Genomic DNA, 15393 nt, shown 5'->3' with positions numbered 1-15393 from the left:
GCGAACAAGAGCTACGCCTTTCATGGGCCTTTAAACAGTTCTCGGTTAATGTGATGCTTTTGAAAGACTCGAAACTTGTAATTTCTGAATAGTATTCCATGGGCACTAGTTGCAAAATTTTCTTCAATATCGACTTATTAACAAAGGAAATCTATGGTATTCTTAAGGAAATACCATAGATATTTGAAATTTGGATAGGAATATGTAAAAGGTATTTCTGAATAATAATACAGTTTGTTTCAAGTTTCTTTCAATATATTTGCATAAAAGGCCTTTACAGTGTTACAATAAAGTATAAGGTATATAAAGTCACTATTTTCTTGTGATTATTATCAAGGTTTCCATCATTCCGTCGAAATATTCCGAAGTTAAAACCTGTAAGAAGAAAAATATTTTTAGTAACTTGACTTGTCTATTATTGAAAATGGGAGAAACGTTACAACATTTTGTCACGTATGAAAATATATTAGTAAAGGGAATAATTTTATTATGCAACATGTTGATTGAAATTAGTCGTTTTAGATTTCATATGTTTTCGGTAAGATTTAATATTAATTCCTACCATTCGTAGCACTGTAATCTTATTTTAGACTCAGTTGGTAACGTTAGGTGCGACACGAGCAGCGGCTAATTCAGCAACTACCTACTCTGAAATCTGTTGAAATGCTGTGCGTGTGTGCGTGCTTGTATATGTGTGACATGTTTAGAGTTTAGAGTGTGCCGATGCGATGTAACTAATCTCATATACTGTAACTAGAGCGATTATTAATCGTGTATATTTCTGCTTTACAGGTAAGGAATTTTTACATAAAAGACGTTAAACCGGCTGCACTTTCGACTGTGTCCATTGATATGAAATTTGCACAAGACACTGCTTCAGCCAAATTACCCAGTTACACTTGTAACATTTCATTGTATTGCATTTCACTTATTTGAATAAATTGCAGCTAAGTGGTAAAAGAGTTTTTTTATTTAACGAGCACTACTTACTCCTTCCTATTCCAAATCACATATAAAAGACATGCTAAAAAGAACACCTAAAATGATCCTTCCACGCAGAGTGGTTTTAAAAATCTTCGCATTAATGCACTACTTTAAATATACCATTCACTACTCTCAAACTCTATCGACTTTCGTTCAAGGCATCCTCGATTCTCTCTCCGAAGACGTTACTTAGTGCCGCCTCTTTCGACATCATGTTCTCCTGTCACAAAGCCCAATTTTGTGCATTCGGAAAATTTTTGCCAGATTTTGGCCCAGGTATCAGGAGAACATGAAGCGAAGAGAGGTATTCTGAATTTCAGCTTCGAAGGCATCCTCGATTCTCTCTCCGGAGACTTTACTTAGTGCCACCTCTTTCGACATCATGTTCTCCTGTTACAAAGCCCAATTTTGTGCATTCTGAAAATTTTTGCCAGATTTTGGCCCAGGTATCAGGAGAACATGAAGCGAAGAGAGGTATTCTGAATTTCAGCTTCGAAGGCATCCTCGATTCTCTCTCCGGAGACGTTACTTAGTGCCACCTCTTTCGACATCATGTTCTCCTGTTACAAAGCCCAATTTTGTGCATTCTGAAAATTTTTGCCAGATTTTGGCCCAGGTATCAGGAGAACATGAAGCGAAGAGAGGTATTCTGAATTTCAGCTTCGAAGGCATCCTCGATTCTCTCTCCGGAGACGTTATACTTAGTGCCACCTCTTTCGACATCATGTTCTCCTGTTACAAAGCCCAATTTTGTGCATTCTGAAAATTTTTGCCAGATTTTGGCCCAGGTATCAGGAGAACATGAAGCGAAGAGAGGTATTCTGAATTTCAGCTTCGAAGGCATCCTCGATTCTCTCTCCGGAGACTTTACTTAGTGCCACCTCTTTCGACATCATGTTCTCCTGTTACAAAGCCCAATTTTGTGCATTCTGAAAATTTTTGCCAGATTTTGGCCCAGGTATCAGGAGAACATGAAGCGAAGAGAGGTATTCTGAATTTCAGCTTCGAAGGCATCCTCGATTCTCTCTCCGAAGACGTTATACTTAGTGCCACCTCTTTCGACATCATGTTCTCCTGTTACAAAGCCCAATTTTGTGTATTCTGAAAATTTTTGCCAGATTTTGGCCCAGGTATCAGGAGAACATGAAGCGAAGAGAGGTATTCTGAATTTCAGCTTCGAAGGCATCCTCGATTCTCTCTCCGAAGACGTTATACTTAGTGCCACCTCTTTCGACATCATGTTCTCCTGTTACAAAGCCCAATTTTGTGCATTCTGAAAATTTTTGCCAGATATTGGCCCAGGTATCAGGAGAACATGAAGCGAAGAGAGGTATTCTGAATTTCAGCTTCGAAGGCATCCTCGATTCTCTCTCCGAAGACGTTATACTTAGTGCCACCTCTTTCGACATCATGTTCTCCTGTTACAAAGCCCAATTTTGTGCATTCTGAAAATTTTTGCCAGATTTTGGCCCAGGTATCAGGAGAACATGAAGCGAAGAGAGGTATTCTGAATTTCAGCTTCGAAGGCATCCTCGATTCTCTCTCCGAAGACGTTATACTTAGTGCCACCTCTTTCGACATCATGTTCTCCTGTTACAAAGCCCAATTTTGTGCATTCTGAAAATTTTTGCCAGATTTTGGCCCAGGTATCAGGAGAACATGAAGCGAAGAGAGGTATTCTGAATTTCAGCTTCGAAGGCATCCTCGATTCTCTCTCCGAAGACGTTATACTTAGTGCCACCTCTTTCGACATCATGTTCTCCTGTTACAAAGCCCAATTTTGTGCATTCTGAAAATTTTTGCCAGATATTGGCCCAGGTATCAGGAGAACATGAAGCGAAGAGAGGTATTCTGAATTTCAGCTTCGAAGGCATCCTCGATTCTCTCTCCGAAGACGTTATACTTAGTGCCACCTCTTTCGACATCATGTTCTCCTGTTACAAAGCCCAATTTTGTGCATTCTGAAAATTTTTGCCAGATTTTGGCCCAGGTATCAGGAGAACATGAAGCGAAGAGAGGTATTCTGAATTTCAGCTTCGAAGGCATCCTCGATTCTCTCTCCGAAGACGTTATACTTAGTGCCACCTCTTTCGACATCATGTTCTCCTGTTACAAAGCCCAATTTTGTGCATTCTGAAAATTTTTGCCAGATTTTGGCCCAGGTATCAGGAGAACATGAAGCGAAGAGAGGTATTCTGAATTTCAGCTTCGAAGGCATCCTCGATTCTCTCTCCGAAGACGTTACTTAGTGCCACCTCTTTCGACATCATGTTCTCCTGTTACAAAGCCCAATTTTGTGCATTCTGAAAATTTTTGCCAGATTTTGGCCCAGGTATCAGGAGAACATGAAGCGAAGAGAGGTATTCTGAATTTCAGCTTCGAAGGCATCCTCGATTCTCTCTCCGAAGACGTTACTTAGTGCCACCTCTTTCGACATCATGTTCTCCTGTTACAAAGCCCAATTTTGTGCATTCTGAAAATTTTTGCCAGATTTTGGCCCAGGTATCAGGAGAACATGAAGCGAAGAGAGGTATTCTGAATTTCAGCTTCGAAGGCATCCTCGATTCTCTCTCCGGAGACGTTACTTAGTGCCACCTCTTTCGACATCATGTTCTCCTGTTACAAAGCCCAATTTTGTGCATTCTGAAAATTTTTGCCAGATTTTGGCCCAGGTATCAGGAGAACATGAAGCGAAGAGAGGTATTCTGAATTTCAGCTTCGAAGGCATCCTCGATTCTCTCTCCGGAGACGTTATACTTAGTGCCACCTCTTTCGACATCATGTTCTCCTGTTACAAAGCCCAATTTTGTGCATTCTGAAAATTTTTGCCAGATTTTGGCCCAGGTATCAGGAGAACATGAAGCGAAGAGAGGTATTCTGAATTTCAGCTTCGAAGGCATTCTCGATTCTCTCTCCGAAGACGTTATACTTAGTGCCACCTCTTTCGACATCATGTTCTCCTGTTACAAAGCCCAATTTTGTGTATTCTGAAAATTTTTGCCAGATTTTGGCCCAGGTATCAGGAGAACATGAAGCGAAGAGAGGTATTCTGAATTTCAGCTTCGAAGGCATCCTCGATTCTCTCTCCGAAGACGTTATACTTAGTGCCACCTCTTTCGACATCATGTTCTCCTGTTACAAAGCCCAATTTTGTGCATTCTGAAAATTTTTGCCAGATTTTGGCCCAGGTATCAGGAGAACACGAAGCGAAGAGAGGTATTCTGAATTTCAGCTTCGAAGGCATCCTCGATTCTCTCTCCGAAGACGTTATACTTAGTGCCACCTCTTTCGACATCATGTTCTCCTGTTACAAAGCCCAATTTTGTGCATTCTGAAAATTTTTGCCAGATTTTGGCCCAGGTATCAGGAGAACACGAAGCGAAGAGAGGTATTCTGAATTTCAGCTTCGAAGGCATCCTCGATTCTCTCTCCGAAGACGTTACTTAGTGCCACCTCTTTCGACATCATGTTCTCCTGTTACAAAGCCCAATTTTGTGCATTCGGAAAATTTTTGCCAGATTTTGGCCCAGGTATCAGGAGAACACGAAGCGAAGAGAGGTATTCTGAATTTCAGCTTCGAAGGCATCCTCGATTCTCTCTCCGAAGACGTTATACTTAGTGCCACCTCTTTCGACATCATGTTCTCCTGTTACAAAGCCCAATTTTGTGCATTCTGAAAATTTTTGCCAGATTTTGGCCCAGGTATCAGGAGAACACGAAGCGAAGAGAGGTATTCTGAATTTCAGCTTCGAAGGCATCCTCGATTCTCTCTCCGAAGACGTTATACTTAGTGCCACCTCTTTCGACATCATGTTCTCCTGTTACAAAGCCCAATTTTGTGCATTCGGAAAATTTTTGCCAGATTTTGGCCCAGGTATCAGGAGAACACGAAGCGAAGAGAGGTATTCTGAATTTCAGCTTCGAAGGCATCCTCGATTCTCTCTCCGAAGACGTTACTTAGTGCCACCTCTTTCGACATCATGTTCTCCTGTTACAAAGCCCAATTTTGTGCATTCGGAAAATTTTTGCCAGATTTTGGCCCAGGTATCAGGAGAACATGAAGCGAAGAGAGGTATTCTGAATTTCAGCTTCGAAGGCATCCTCGATTCTCTCTCCGAAGACGTTACTTAGTGCCACCTCTTTCGACATCATGTTCTCCTGTTACAAAGCCCAATTTTGTGCATTCTGAAAATTTTTGCCAGATTTTGGCCCAGGTATCAGGAGAACATGAAGCGAAGAGAGGTATTCTGAATTTCAGCTTCGAAGGCATCCTCGATTCTCTCTCCGAAGACGTTATACTTAGTGCCACCTCTTTCGACATCATGTTCTCCTGTTACAAAGCCCAATTTTGTGCATTCTGAAAATTTTTGCCAGATTTTGGCCCAGGTATCAGGAGAACACGAAGCGAAGAGAGGTATTCTGAATTTCAGCTTCGAAGGCATCCTCGATTCTCTCTCCGAAGACGTTATACTTAGTGCCACCTCTTTCGACATCATGTTCTCCTGTTACAAAGCCCAATTTTGTGCATTCTGAAAATTTTTGCCAGATTTTGGCCCAGGTATCAGGAGAACACGAAGCGAAGAGAGGTATTCTGAATTTCAGCTTCGAAGGCATCCTCGATTCTCTCTCCGAAGACGTTATACTTAGTGCCACCTCTTTCGACATCATGTTCTCCTGTTACAAAGCCCAATTTTGTGCATTCGGAAAATTTTTGCCAGATTTTGGCCCAGGTATCAGGAGAACATGAAGCGAAGAGAGGTATTCTGAATTTCAGCTTCGAAGGCATCCTCGATTCTCTCTCCGAAGACGTTACTTAGTGCCACCTCTTTCGACATCATGTTCTCCTGTTACAAAGCCCAATTTTGTGCATTCTGAAAATTTTTGCCAGATTTTGGCCCAGGTATCAGGAGAACACGAAGCGAAGAGAGGTATTCTGAATTTCAGCTTCGAAGGCATCCTCGATTCTCTCTCCGAAGACGTTATACTTAGTGCCACCTCTTTCGACATCATGTTCTCCTGTTACAAAGCCCAATTTTGTGTATTCTGAAAATTTTTGCCAGATTTTGGCCCAGGTATCAGGAGAACATGAAGCGAAGAGAGGTATTCTGAATTTCAGCTTCGAAGGCATCCTCGATTCTCTCTCCGAAGACGTTATACTTAGTGCCACCTCTTTCGACATCATGTTCTCCTGTTACAAAGCCCAATTTTGTGCATTCTGAAAATTTTTGCCAGATTTTGGCCCAGGTATCAGGAGAACACGAAGCGAAGAGAGGTATTCTGAATTTCAGCTTCGAAGGCATCCTCGATTCTCTCTCCGAAGACGTTATACTTAGTGCCACCTCTTTCGACATCATGTTCTCCTGTTACAAAGCCCAATTTTGTGCATTCTGAAAATTTTTGCCAGATTTTGGCCCAGGTATCAGGAGAACACGAAGCGAAGAGAGGTATTCTGAATTTCAGCTTCGAAGGCATCCTCGATTCTCTCTCCGAAGACGTTACTTAGTGCCACCTCTTTCGACATCATGTTCTCCTGTTACAAAGCCCAATTTTGTGCATTCGGAAAATTTTTGCCAGATTTTGGCCCAGGTATCAGGAGAACATGAAGCGAAGAGAGGTATTCTGAATTTCAGCTTCGAAGGCATCCTCAATTCTCTCTCCGAAGACGTTACTTAGTGCCACCTCTTTCGACATCATGTTCTCCTGTTACAAAGCCCAATTTTGTGCATTCTGAAAATTTTTGCCAGATTTTGGCCCAGGTATCAGGAGAACATGAAGCGAAGAGAGGTATTCTGAATTTCAGCTTCGAAGGCATCCTCGATTCTCTCTCCGAAGACGTTATACTTAGTGCCACCTCTTTCGACATCATGTTCTCCTGTTACAAAGCCCAATTTTGTGCATTCTGAAAATTTTTGCCAGATATTGGCCCAGGTATCAGGAGAACATGAAGCGAAGAGAGGTATTCTGAATTTCAGCTTCGAAGGCATCCTCGATTCTCTCTCCGAAGACGTTATACTTAGTGCCACCTCTTTCGACATCATGTTCTCCTGTTATAAAGCCCAATTTTGTGCATTCTGAAAATTTTTGCCAGATTTTGGCCCAGGTATCAGGAGAACATGAAGCGAAGAGAGGTATTCTGAATTTCAGCTTCGAAGGCATCCTCGATTCTCTCTCCGAAGACGTTACTTAGTGCCACCTCTTTCGACATCATGTTCTCCTGTTACAAAGCCCAATTTTGTGCATTCTGAAAATTTTTGCCAGATTTTGGCCCAGGTATCAGGAGAACATGAAGCGAAGAGAGGTATTCTGAATTTCAGCTTCGAAGGCATCGCCTTAATGTTGCAAATAAGAGGCGCTCCAAAATTCTGCGTCTCTTCGTCAAACAGTCACTGTCTCGAAACATCTGCGCCACTTCTCGCTCTTTAATTTGCTCTCCGGAGACATTACTTTGTGTCATCTCTTTCGACGGTGGAGGTATCGACAGCTATTGCTTCAGTTTTGCTATGAATTCACGTTGGCAGTCCTCCCGAGTAGGCGCCATCTCGTATCTACTACCTCAACTAAATTTGTCACGTGACTTGCTATGTATTATCGCCAATATGGCGGAAGTCTGATTTGGGAATGTAGTCACGATTTTTCGTTTTTCGTTTTTATATGAGCAGATTTTGGTCTGGGAGAGGTCTCATTCGAAAGAAGAAGATTCATTGCGGAGCGCTCTGCTCACCGTTTGAGTCACAAGACTTTTAGTGACCTAAAAATGCTTGGATTCTGCGGGTATATTTTGTCGACTTTTGCTTTACTTTGCACACTGATATTATTATATATCAACACAATCTCGTTGAACCATGAGCAGAGCGCTCCGCATTGAACGCTTCCTCTTTCGAATGAGACCTCGCCCAGCCCCAATTCTGCTCATGTAGGGACGAAAAACGAAAAATCCCGAACCCACGTTTCGGGCCAGACTGTGTCATTATACAGCGCGCTGCATTACCCGTGTCTACCCCCTTAAGTTTTAAAAATTCTTAACGGTCGAAATTCTAAATCATTTTATTTAAGATGTTGATTAACACATATAATCAATATTCAGATTTATTAGAGACATTCTATAAATAAGTATACTTTAATGTTTCATAGAGAGATTGATGGTATATGCCAAACGTCGTTCCGTTTAATAATTCTTTTCCGAAGCGTGGCACAAACTGGAATTATATAAAAAGATACTCATCCTCGTTTGTTATTCACTTTCGAAATATAAACTAACAGTAAAATAAGAAAGCATAAACTTCAATGCACATTTAAGATCATTTGTTGGATATCGACAGCATATAAGTTCAAACATATTATGATAATATTAATAGGATGTATTGAAATGTACATTATACTTTGTACACAAAGAGCTTCGTTTCCCTCTTAAGTCATCCACGTTTACCACATTATATAATTTTAAAATTAAAAGTAACGTAAATTGACAATGAAAATATATATTTTACTGTTCTCCTACATCCGATAGAAATACGTGTAACCTCGGGAAATATAAACATTTAATTTTAAATAATGTTTCATTTCGTTGATACTAAGTAGTAGCAACGTCTTGAAACAGTAATATACATATGTTACAATTGGAAAGTATAATTTACATATTTCAATAGAAATTGTAAAAGCTATTAAATTACAAAAGTTTCATCTTAAATATTTAGATTAATTTGACCTTATATTTTCGTATGTGTAAATAAGGAAAGTTTTATAGTCCGTTACTTCGTAGTTTCCTTATATTCTTCTCAATTGAGCAATCTCATATATTCGCCAATGGCTGTACCACGTAGAAGACAGCAGCTCTCGTTAGATCACTGAAGTTAAGCTACATTGAGCACGGTCAGCCTTTAGACGTTTGGTCATCTACAAACTCCTGTGTGTTGTTGGAGAATCAGTGGTTGAAAGTTCGCAGCGTGGCGCAGCTTTCTGGTTAATGAAACTAAATATCAACGTTGATTTAAACATAATGCATACCCGAGCGAAATATGAAAATTCAATTAGTTACTTTAATTACAGTTCGATAACATATTTAAATTTGGGTGACAGAAACATCATTGGCAGGATACATTATCCACATGACCATTTTAAGAAACACCGAGCAAATAAACTTTAGGAAATCTAGCAAATTCAGTGGAATGTTTTCCAAAAATCTTATCAATGTTTGACTTTATTTAATTCTTCTATAGTAAAACGTAATACTGTAGAAATAGCATTTAACATATGACGTTTACTGGAAACATCATTTGTTGTCAGGTAGTTTATGAAAACATTCTTCAAATATTCGAGATTGGCGCCTTCTCTAGATTTGCAAGCTTCCAATCTGAAACATTAATCACATGTATGCCTTTGACATACTCCTGGAAGGTGCGATTTCATGCTGACGCTCGACGCTCGTTTTGAGCGTCAAAACCAGTCACGTGATCGGTCCACGGAACTTTCAGCGTCGACGCTTGTTTTGAGCGTCAAAACCACTCACGTGACCGACGCTCAACCAACGAACGAACGTGTCAGAGTGAACGAGCGTCAACGAGCGTCTAGCGGAAAAGCTAAACCGAGTTTAGCTTTGCCGCTTCATGCTAAAAGTCCCGTAGACGGATCACGTGACTGGTTTTGGCGCTCAAAACGAGCGTCGAGCGTCAGCATGAAATTGCACCTGGAAGCATGAAGGTATAAGCATTTAATTTTTTAATTTGTACACGAATTACGAATCCTACCTTGCAATCTGAGCCTGCAAACCTTTCGTTTCTTCTTTTTGCTTTTCCTTTATATGAACGACCTCTCTTTGTTTCTCTCGTAACGTAGCTTCCAATTCTAAAACTTTTCTCCTGGAAGCAGACACTTGAACCTCTTTTCTCGCTAATTCCTGGCTGTAATGTAATATCGGAGGGCTGTCGCTCGTCAGTAACCCTGTTACTAAGTCGTTGACTGATTCTCCTCTACTTTCATACTTTGGTATATCCACTTTCTTCTCTGTAATAGTACTTTCCTTCTTTGGTAACAGCGCATGGAAAGATGTCTTTAACGTTAAAATTTCTTTGTCCTTCTCCGCAATGAGAGCCATCGTTCGTTCTCGTTGGCGTAACAATTGCTGTTCTAGCGTGGATATCTTGCTGCGATATTCGCTGTCTTTTTGTACTAACGTGTGCTCCAATTTTCCACATTCCTCTTGAAAGTTCTATAAAAATCACGCTTCTAATTATATTAAATACATTAAATTTATATACAACAAAATTTGAGGTATGTATTACCCTTAATACATACCTCAAATTTTAAAATACTAAATCTAAAATACTGCCCACTACATGCACATTTAAACCCCATACCAATGACTTTCCTACGAAGCATGGATATCTAACATAAAATTAAAAAAATTGCACTTTTTTCCGGGCTTCAAGGTGTTGTTCCCCCTTAAGGTACGAAAAGGAACTTACCTTTTGTTGATGTTCTAGTTTCAATTGTAGTTCTGTTTCTTTGTTCATAACTTCATTATTCAAAATACGTATTCTCTCTTCCAAGTTACTGTTGTGGGCTTTCAGAAGATGTAGTTGAGTTTTATTGTTCTTATCATGCGCCGTCATGTTTTGACTTTGAATACTATGCGACATATTTGTAGTGCTATATTTACATACTTGCTGTTTGTAGTCTTCAAATTCTTGCAACAAGCTTTCATACTTCTCCTTGTAGTCGACAATTTGCTGTTTGTCGTACAAACCTAAACTGTGTAGCAGTGCTAAAAACAGAACGCGTTAGCCTCAAGTTCTTTTCAAAACAAATTCATTCTCATTGCCGATCACTCACATTTAACATGCGCAGATTCATTCTTCTTATTATCTAAATCCAACAGTTTAGTGTAAAGGCTTTTTATTTTAAAAATAATTTCTTCCGGTTCGTTGTTCAAAGTGATGTAGTCGTTGTGCTCAGTGTCTTGTAAGCTTAATAATTGATCTTTGAGTTTTTGAATAGCTTGTTGGTCTTGCTGCCTGAGCCTATCATATCCTCCGACAATCTCGGACAGTTCAGCCAGTCTTGCTTCTAAGCCTGCTACTCTCGCTTCGTGAGTCATCGCTAAAGCTCTGGCTTGCTGTTCTGCCGCGGCAGCTCTTTTCTGCTCCTAAATGCAAACTAATGATTTTAATTCCGACTACAAATAAAGAGTCTCTCATAATCTAGTATCGTTAACAATTACTTCGTGTATCGCGTTCAAGTGCTGCTTCTTCATAAGACCCATTTCGGATTGGAGAGACAGTAAAATCGGCGGTGTCTCTTTAGCTGCTTCCTCGGCTTGTTTAAGCTTGCTCCTAGTTATTTCCAATTCCGCTTCAAGTATTTTACATTGCGTCTTAGTGGCAAACTGAGATTTCGATTGCGCTTCTAATTGTTCTTTATTCCGACGTTCGTCGTATAATAATTTCTGAAGTTCTCTGAAATGCAATACGGAAAGAGAATAATAATAGATAGGATGAACTATATTATATTAGTTAATAGCGGTGTTAATCCTTATTTATTTCTTATATTTTCCACTTACTTTATCACTTTAGCATGATCAGTTTGTTCCCTTTCCCTCTCGTGACGTTCCATAATTAATTTACACTTCAGGTGTTCGATCTCTGAATAATTCGAAGTTTGTGCTTTTTTCAACTTTTCCTTCAAGTCTTTGATCACTTTCTCACACTGGAAACGTTACGTATTTTCAATATGTAGTTTGTGACTGATAAGCACAACGCGAACTTACTTCGTCCCGCTCGTTTCTCAATTGTTTTCTATCCGTTTGGAAATTTGCTTCCATTTTAGACTTCTCTGCTGAAAGAGTAGCTAGAGAATTCATTACAGTATCCAATTGATTTTTCAACTGCACTATTGTTTCCGTGTCTACGGCGTCGGTCTGAGTTTCGCGTGACTGAAAATAATCGGAGTTAATATTTATTATACTTAAACTTCCTAAACTCTTCGACGTTATTATACATACTTGTAAATCGCACGAGCCATTGTTTGCCGTACTGGTGGCCACTGATTTACATTGTTTTACATTTTCAGAATATTCTGCCGCTTCTGCTTGCGAAGAATTACCTGACTTATCTGTAATAAAATTATTCCCTTATATTAGCAAAGTAATAATAATCAGTAATTTAAGGATTAATATTGTTGTACATAAATTGCGTACCTTGCAGATTTTGCTGTTCCACATTTATTTCCCCAGTTTCCTTTTGTTCGTTAACAGGTTCCATTGTATCTCAATGACACAGTATATTAACAAATGAAAAAGTAGCGAAGAAAATTAAGCTCCACAATTTCTCGCGCAATTCTTATCATTGATTTCAATGTATTTTTCAATCCTTTCCTTATTCTGTCACAATGATATTTACAGCTGAAACAAAAGTGACATTCTCAGCACTAATTAATTATGAAACAACAATGAGCAAGCAGTTGTCCCTGCGGCTAGTAAAAATAACGGTAGAATTCTTTCTTTATACCTTAGAATTCATTTGAGCAGACTGTATAATAACTTCTATTTTTTTAATCAAGCAATATATAAGTTTTAGCATTTTTAAATAATTCTATTAAAAGAAGCTTCTTTCGATCCGTTCTTTCGATGTAATTATATACAGATTTACTGATTTTTAAAGTTCTCTCAACAGCAAGTACCATTTACGTGGAAGAATGTTCGAAATAAAAATGACTTATTTTTAAGCCAAATATCCGAAGTACAAAAATTTGTGATTTCGGTAGAAAAAAAAATTAGACGATCGAGCGATCGCCACTTCTCCCTATTATTTAGAGCTGACTTGACAGCGGTACGACATATGTCACATGAATGGGCCCGTTGTCCTCTAAAATACGAAAAAGGGAAAAAAAATTTTATCGCTGTCGCTGCTGTCGAGAGCACAGTAGCCTAAGTTATGTTACTCTTGGTTATAACACAAACTACCTCGTTATAATAATTATTAAGATAGGACATAGAAGATTGTTATTTTGTGTTAGAGCCCTGTATACGGCGTCGTTTTACGTGTTTAAATATGGGTAATAAAATGTACACAATGACGCTAATGCAATAATATATATATGTACGTTTACATGCTTCGAATCACGTAAAATGTTCTTATACTTAATTGGTTAAAATTCGCACCAATATCGCCAAATGAAAGCTTCCTGTTAGATTTTACTTACATAAACATCAACGTCGTGAATTTTATTGCGTAGAAGTAGAATCATCCTCCGACAAATACGGAAATATCTTCGAATATCGTGCAATTAAAAGTCCCGCGTTTTCTTACTTACTTCGATATTGTGAACGTATAATTTGGATACTATTTTTCACGACGATTCTTCTCGATAGATAAAACTTTTCTCCGAGGATACAAGCATTTTTCAATGCGAAATAGCATTTATTATGACGCTACGGGGATATAAAGGGTTAAAGAGATATTTGTACGTGCAGATGACGCTTACGTTTCTAACGGTTATATGTGTGAGTCTCTCCAGCTGATTAAATGTTGTACATATCTATAAGCTAGTATTACGATGCCGCGGGTTATATAAACTTATGGTTCTCGCTCGTCAGAAACGCTAAATAAAGAATGCTAAATAACAAACCGAGAAAGTATAACAGAAATTATTTCGAGTGTTAAGCCACTATTTTCTTAAGCAATTACGATGGGCTTGTGCACTTGCAGCATCATACAATACCACAAAGAATTCGTAAATTCGTATCCACGTAGAGAAAGATTTGTTAGGTCTGCTATTTTAAATAAATTTATAGTTCAATCTGCTTATTATAAGAGAAAGGATTTTAAGAACTCTTGAAGGCAACGATGCGTATTATGCATTTAATTATTAATTGGTTGCTTCCAAATTGTTCATTAATTCTTATTACACTTCATTAGACTGATTCGATTCTCTAGATCTATTCAGGGATTCTATTTCTATAGTTACGGGTCCACTGTTTTGAATATTAACTTCCATCATTGCGCCAAATTTACCATCTGCAGAAAGTAGTTAAAAAGAATGAATACATTAATTTCGCAGATACATGCTGAATAATGGTTTGGTAGCGATAGGTATCTTTCGCCAGTGCAATGAATATTTTCATGGGAATTTATTCACGGCGTTCGGAGGCTATTACCTTTAATAAACTCAGGCTTATAGCTTCTGCCAAGTTCGGCAAGAAATTTATTATAAAACGGTTCTGACTCCTGCGCGGACATGGCCCTGTGGAAGTCTAATCTGTTTCCCTTTAGATTGTGATATAACGTGAACTGACTTATACACAATATTTCGTATTGCTTATCCATAACACTGGCGCCCCATTTCTTATTATCATCTCCATCAAAGATCTTAGTATTCAATATCTTCCTTACTCTAGGGAAAACAATAGTTTCCTTCTTACACCACGAAACTAAAAGCTACGTTATACAGAACTTAATAAATACTATGAGAATGTTATTACATATATTTCATGTCCTCCGCCGAGTCGTCCCTTTTTATACCAACCAAGACGCAAAGACCATTCCCGATGCTACTAATAATTTCACTGTCGACTGGAAAATTATGCGACGATCGCATGAATTATTCACACACGTAGTGGTACAAAATGACATATATACTTTAACAGAAATTAAAGCGACCAGATATTTTCGGGCAAGCAAGCAAAAAAAAAATGGGGTAACAGATCTGTGAGATCTTTTCCGTAGTTTATTAAAGCATTTACAATATATTTAAAAATACATACTTGTGATTATAAAGTGATACATTGAAACGAAGTTAAAAATATTTCTTTTTTCACAACAAAAAAGTAGAGGAAACAGTAACTTTATGCCACTGCGAAAATGTAAAAGGTTACATGTCCAATCCGGGACACTTTGCGGGACAAAGGGCTCAAATGCGGGACGTATGGTCACTTTAACATAAATAAACCTATTCTGACTCGAATCTACATTTCCCACGCAACGAATAATATCCCGCACGAGAAACTCTGCATTATGAATTCTTATTTACTAGCGCTGCATTAATCATGCTTGCAAGATTAGAAAGGAGGAAATCTGTAGCGCGATTACTTTATTAAATACAACGTAATGTAGCGTATCTTTTTATCCTATAAACGCGACGACATTTAAATCTCTCTTTTTTGGTCTTTATTTGTTTTTTAACGGACGATAATTTGGTTATCACAATAAAGCATGTATAACCTAATCGTTACCTGAGACATTAGCCTTTGTCACTCGCTGTATTACGGCTTTCATGTTGAAAGTAAACGTCGCTTTTTATACCGCTTAAGTAATCATTACCGTATATAACACGAGCCTGAACTCTTTACGGTTGAATATCTTTTTTTCAAGAAAATACGCTACTACGTCCGCTAGTAATATCCAGCGAGCGAGCCAA

The 15393-nt window shown here is 38.7% G+C and overlaps 1 protein-coding gene and 1 long non-coding RNA gene across 8 annotated transcripts in view; both read right to left on the bottom strand.

Annotated features, from left to right (window-relative positions):
* Nucleotides 1–15393, bottom strand: part of LOC143373001 (uncharacterized) — a 107596-nt gene that overhangs the window by 38082 nt on the left and 54121 nt on the right. The window lies entirely within an intron of this gene.
* LOC143373432 (D-aminoacyl-tRNA deacylase 1-like) lies at nucleotides 9007–15390 on the bottom strand. 7 transcript variants are annotated; one of them, XM_076820691.1, is made up of 10 exons: nucleotides 15209–15347; nucleotides 12176–12379; nucleotides 11981–12090; nucleotides 11747–11911; nucleotides 11540–11685; nucleotides 11201–11435; nucleotides 10813–11125; nucleotides 10446–10744; nucleotides 9729–10189; nucleotides 9007–9334 (listed from the first exon to the last, which is right to left on the bottom strand). In XM_076820691.1, the coding sequence occupies exons 2-10, from the start codon at nucleotides 12237–12239 to the stop codon at nucleotides 9169–9171; spliced, it is 1959 nt and encodes a 652-aa protein (XP_076676806.1). In that variant the 5' UTR covers nucleotides 12240–12379; nucleotides 15209–15347; the 3' UTR covers nucleotides 9007–9168. The 7 variants fall into 7 exon arrangements, with proteins under 7 accessions (XP_076676806.1, XP_076676807.1, XP_076676809.1 ...); XM_076820692.1 differs by lacking the exon at nucleotides 15209–15347 and adding an exon at nucleotides 13291–13846; XM_076820694.1 differs by lacking the exon at nucleotides 15209–15347 and adding an exon at nucleotides 13139–13159.

This window comes from Andrena cerasifolii, chromosome 9 (genome assembly GCF_050908995.1).
Source record: "Andrena cerasifolii isolate SP2316 chromosome 9, iyAndCera1_principal, whole genome shotgun sequence".
Lineage (NCBI taxonomy): Eukaryota > Metazoa > Arthropoda > Insecta > Hymenoptera > Andrenidae > Andrena > Andrena cerasifolii.
The sequence above is the reverse complement of the archived record's forward strand: the minus strand, read 5'-3'. Positions and strand labels throughout refer to the sequence as shown.

Bases quoted from the DNA above. Each gene is read 5' to 3' on its own strand.
- LOC143373432 (XM_076820691.1), bottom strand. From the start codon at position 12,239: ATGGAACCTGTTAACGAACAAAAGGAAACTGGGGAAATAAATGTGGAA. The intron at 12,091-12,175 runs GTACGCAATTTA...ATTTTATTACAG, and splicing joins GGAACAGCAAAATCTGCAAG to ATAAGTCAGGTAATTCTTCG. The intron at 10,190-10,445 runs GTAAGTTCCTTT...TGATTTTTATAG, and splicing joins AACTAGAACATCAACAAAAG to AACTTTCAAGAGGAATGTGG.